The 4,642-nt window shown below is 41.6% G+C and overlaps 1 protein-coding gene across 1 annotated transcript; it reads left to right on the top strand.

Moving 5' to 3' along the window:
• Nucleotides 1-331: 331 nt before the first annotated feature.
• On the top strand, nt 332-1,725 carry LOC121910621 (insulin-like). The gene is made up of 3 exons (XM_042431867.1): nt 332-425; nt 935-1,127; nt 1,410-1,725. Exons 2-3 carry the CDS (start codon nt 947-949, stop codon nt 1,574-1,576), a joined length of 348 nt encoding a protein of 115 aa, XP_042287801.1. The 5' UTR covers nt 332-425; nt 935-946; the 3' UTR covers nt 1,577-1,725.
• The last annotated feature ends 2,917 nt before the right edge of the window (nt 1,726-4,642 follow it).

Below are 4,642 nucleotides of genomic sequence, written 5' to 3'. Positions count from 1 at the left end.
CTGACCCAGCAACGATTGTCATGTGTTGCCCTTTGCTGGCCTCTGTAGAATTTCATATGGTGGTAGCCACGTAGCCATGTGCCTGTCTTGAACTATACGTTGAGTAATTAGTGGGCTGTTGCTCAGCAAAAAGAGCAGAAGGCTGAAAGGTGATCAGTATTTCTGAGTAAGAGGTGATCAGATCATGCTGGCTCATTAGCTTGGTTTGTTTTACTAAGTGTTGTTGCAAAGTGTTTCCGGCAAACCAGTCAATCAGTGACTAAACTGTCACTTAACATCTGCTGACTGGCAACTTTGACACCAACTTCGACACAACAGAGGGCGTGTCCAGGTGGTGGTGGGAGTATTAATGGAGAAGAGGCCTTCACTTCGTCTCTACACCAACCAACCCTCATCCATCTCCTCCTTTTCTTCAGACTCTGAAGGTGAGCTGTTCTCTCCATCTTCCACTCCTTCGCCGCTATCTACCCATTCATCTTTTTCTTCCCTATCTACCCCGCCATCATCTCTTCCTTATCTGTTCTTCACTACTCCTATCAACACATCTGTCCCCTCCTCCTCTAACTCCACAGGTGAGCTCCACCTCCTCCACTACTCAGACTATCTATATACACCTTCTTGTTCTCTTCTTTCCCCCCTCTGTGACTTTAGAGGTGAGCTATTCTCCAACTCAGCACATCTCCTCCATCAACTTCCTCTCTTCTTTTGCTGATCCTTTTTGGTCCTTCCCACTACCTCTCCTTTTATTCTCATCTCTTTGACTTCCTATTTTCGTCCGTCTCTCTCTACTCCTGTGATTCTCACTGTCCAGTTCTCCCTCTTTGTCTTTTCTCATTCATTCCTCTCTCCCTTCTTCTTCTTCTTCCTCTCCATCTTGTGTTGATCAGAGCTTTCCTGCTTCTATGTTCTCATTTAAACATGTTTGTGTGTCTAGCTCTTCTCCATCATGGCAGCGCTGTGGCTCCAGTCTGCCTCTCTGCTGGTCCTACTGGTCATGTTGTGCCCAGGCTCCAAAGCCATTTCATCACAGCACCTGTGTGGCTCTCACCTGGTCGAGGCCCTAAACTTGGTCTGCGGGGACAGAGGCTTTTTCTACAACCCCAGGAGAGACGTCGACCCTGCGCTGCGTGAGACTACCAACTGCAAAACACTTAACAGCACAAAATAACATCACCAAGGCGTACTATATTTTATAACTAAGAACTTTAGGGTCCCTGATGCAGGCACACTTAGGCCAGATAATAATAGCAGAGCAACATTTAAGACTAGTATGTGTGAGAGGGGTTTATCCCATGACATTTTAGGGCCATCTCACCCACACAGCTCTCAGTTCAATCCCTACAAGCTTTGTTTGGGCTAACTTTAAACCAGCACTTTTGACTTTTGCCTTTAAATGCCTGTCCCATCAGGTTTCCTACCTCCAAAGGCAGGCGGAGCAGCACCAGCAGGCAGCGACAACGAGGTTGCCGAGTTCGCCTTCAAGGACCAGATGGAGATGATGGTGAAGCGAGGCATTGTGGAGCAGTGCTGCCACAGGCCCTGCAGCATGTTTGAACTGGAGAACTACTGCAACTGAACAGCCAGCTTGGACCCCAGTGATTTGTTTGTCTAGCCTAGCTTAGCATAGCTTTGCTTCTTGGCTAACTTAGTTTGCAACCTCTATTACTTCCCGCAATTATCAGGAGACCGGCAGTGCTATCATCCCTCTGTAAATCCAACCATTGTCAACCATTGCTGATAAATTAATGAAATTATTTTTCCTAGAAAATAAAGTTCTGTGAATTGAGAAAGACAGAGTGGTTCTTTTTTTTATCTTTATTGTCAAGCTCACTGTCAGTCACGTTACATCATTTATAAATACTAAAAACTGTGGAAGGTGTTGTTCTAATTCTCAAAGTCTAGCCCTCATTAACCAGTTTGAAGCATGTGAAATGTGAAAAGTCATCATGTGGCCTGTGTAGATAGCTGTAATGATTTTTAAAAAAGCGCATCTGTCCATCTGATGCACAAGCAGAGAAGTGGAGTATATTTGGAGTATATTGTACCATGAACGTCCCTTATTTTCTATGTTCTGTGGTCCTTGCACAGTCTCACTTGTACAAGTGAGTATATCACCAGTGCTTGAATTGCAGTAACACATTCCTCTCTCTGATGTTGTTCTTGGCAAGAAAAAAGTTAATTGTGATTCTGAATGGATACGGCACATTTGTATTTTGCCAGTGTAAAAAAATGATCAGTCAGCAGTTTGGCAGGATCATGCTGGCAGCTTCTCTTTGAATGAAGTTGTGTGTGATGGTCACTTTTCAGAATAGTACAGTAAACTCTCTCATATGAATACTGAAATTGAAATATTTAACATTATGTGCAAGGCTTACACAGTATCATGTGGTTGTAAGTAGTCTTTCTCTAAATGAGCAATGGAACAAATACATGATTTTGTGTGTGTGTGTGTGTGTGTGTGTGTGTGTGTGTGTGTGTGTATTTTCTGTCACATTTAGCAGAGGTCAGCACTCCCCCCTGCTGGCTGCTCTGCAGATCTGTTGGAAATTAAATATGTCCTTTGAAGCCTCACAAACATTATAGAAGAAGAATTTTACACACAGGAAAAATAAAAGAAATAACGTTTACATTCAGAAAATGTTGTAAATTACTGTAGGCAGTTGCTTATCCTTCCCGTGATGTTGCAGTATTTTGAAATTGAAATACATCCTACTGGCTAAGTGCAGTGTTCTGTAGAAGATAGAGAGAAGGTAAGGCTTCATAATTAGAGCAATTGCACAGTTCCATATGACTTACAAAGTTTAGTGCAATGGTAATAATCATAAAGCAAATGCATTAGGAATTTGGGAGGGGATGTCACACTGTCCTCCACTGAATACTTACGGAGACACACACACACACACACACACACACACACACACACACACACACACACACACACATATACACACACAGAATCTCTTAGTATTCCACTTGAGACACCGAGCCTCCATATTGCAATTTCCTATTTGAGTCTTATCTAGAGCAGCCTGGAACTGCACTCCAGTGAAGCTTCACGCAGCTCCCTCTGCTCACCTGCTGCTATTCCATCTCTGTTTCTATTTCTCTCTTTTTCAATCCTCCATTCTCACTTTCACTCTCCTCTCGTTGCCTGTGCAATGTCACAATTAGTATGCTAAGAACCAGTAAAGCTTTACCTGGACATCAGTCACTCAGACAATCAGTCAGCTGTCTCACTGTCTGTCAGTCAGCTGATCAGTCCCCAGCTCACACTCCTGTTGAATTACTCATTCAATTGCTCGGTTGATCCCCCAGCGACTTACTCACTCACAGTCATCTTTTTTTTTTGTTACTTTTCTTATTTTTTGTTTTTAGTCTCACCTGTCTGCATCCTGAGGAGCTGTACCTGCACCAGTCATACAGAAATAGACATATTACTTAAATACCACTAAAAATTGATCACAAAAAAGAAATATAGCATATATCTATATAACATATTAGAAGAAGCAATTCCTAGTTGCTCATTGTTTTTAATTTCCCTTCTCTCCATTGTGGAGCTGGCTTTTTTTTTTTTCATTTTAGCCCTCACACTGAACAGTCAAAAGTGCTTGTTTGAGCAACTGTTGAGTGCTCTCTAGGACAGAATTGAGTGATGGTGATATTTCACTATAGAGACATGGTGCAAGGCTTCCTCTGACAGTTACACTCCTGGCTTTTGGTATGTACTGTACATTTGAGAAGAAAGAGAATAATTCACATGACACTTTTTACCAGATGTTACATGACAGGTTTATACTATACAGTGCTTGATAGGATAACATAACACTTTTCACTTGGTGTTTTTCTTATGTCTGTTCTTGAGGCACGTGTGAAAAGATGTTTGACAGTTTGTTTTTGAGCAGTGAGATACAGGATCCCCAAAACTGTCAGCACAGCAACAATGGTAATATTCTGCCTTCAGTGGAAAATAAAATTCTGGCTGTCATACTTTTATCAGCCCTTTAAGGTGACCTCTTTAATTGTTGCAGAAAGAATGTGAAAAAAGAGAGATACAAACTGGCAGGTAGAACAGAAGACGGATCCTGTGTTGCTCCCATGATTACATTCTGTTCAGGCCCTGTTGCAGAGAGAAGGAGGAAGATCAAGTTTCAGCCACAGAATATGAATTTTATATCTGCAATGCAGCCAAGAGGTACCTTCAACAGCCTGCCTGTTTGGCACTGGACAGTTAAGATCTGTCTTTGGGTGCCAGCTGATTTTTATGAAATAAAACTCTTTGGTTTGATAGTAAATATCAGAGTTGACATAAATTATACCTCTCCTGTTGATACACTTCACTGCACTTGAATGAGATTTTATTTCATGCAGAGTTTTTTTTTTTTTTTTTGTCAATTTGTCATTCTGCTGACTAAAGTTGTTATCCTTGCATTTTTGTGGATCCTATCCAAATGCCTGAATAATGAATAATAATGAATCAAACACCAATGATATGAAAACAGATAATGGACAATGTAGCCAAAAAGATCAGACAAAGACAAGAAAGACAAAGAAAAACACACAAAACAGAAACCCTGAGTAATTGGCGTGAAGCCCGAGACACTTGTGTTGGGTTGTACAGTACCTGGTCAAGTTCTAGCTTGTA

This window comes from Thunnus maccoyii, chromosome 13 (genome assembly GCF_910596095.1).
Source record: "Thunnus maccoyii chromosome 13, fThuMac1.1, whole genome shotgun sequence".
NCBI lineage: Eukaryota > Metazoa > Chordata > Actinopteri > Scombriformes > Scombridae > Thunnus > Thunnus maccoyii.
This window is presented reverse-complemented; position numbering and strand designations above follow the sequence as displayed.

Bases quoted from the DNA above. Each gene is read 5' to 3' on its own strand.
- LOC121910621 (XM_042431867.1), top strand. From the start codon at position 947: ATGGCAGCGCTGTGGCTCCAGTCTGCCTCTCTGCTGGTCCTACTGGTC. The intron at 1,128-1,409 runs GTGAGACTACCA...CTGTCCCATCAG, and splicing joins AGACGTCGACCCTGCGCTGC to GTTTCCTACCTCCAAAGGCA.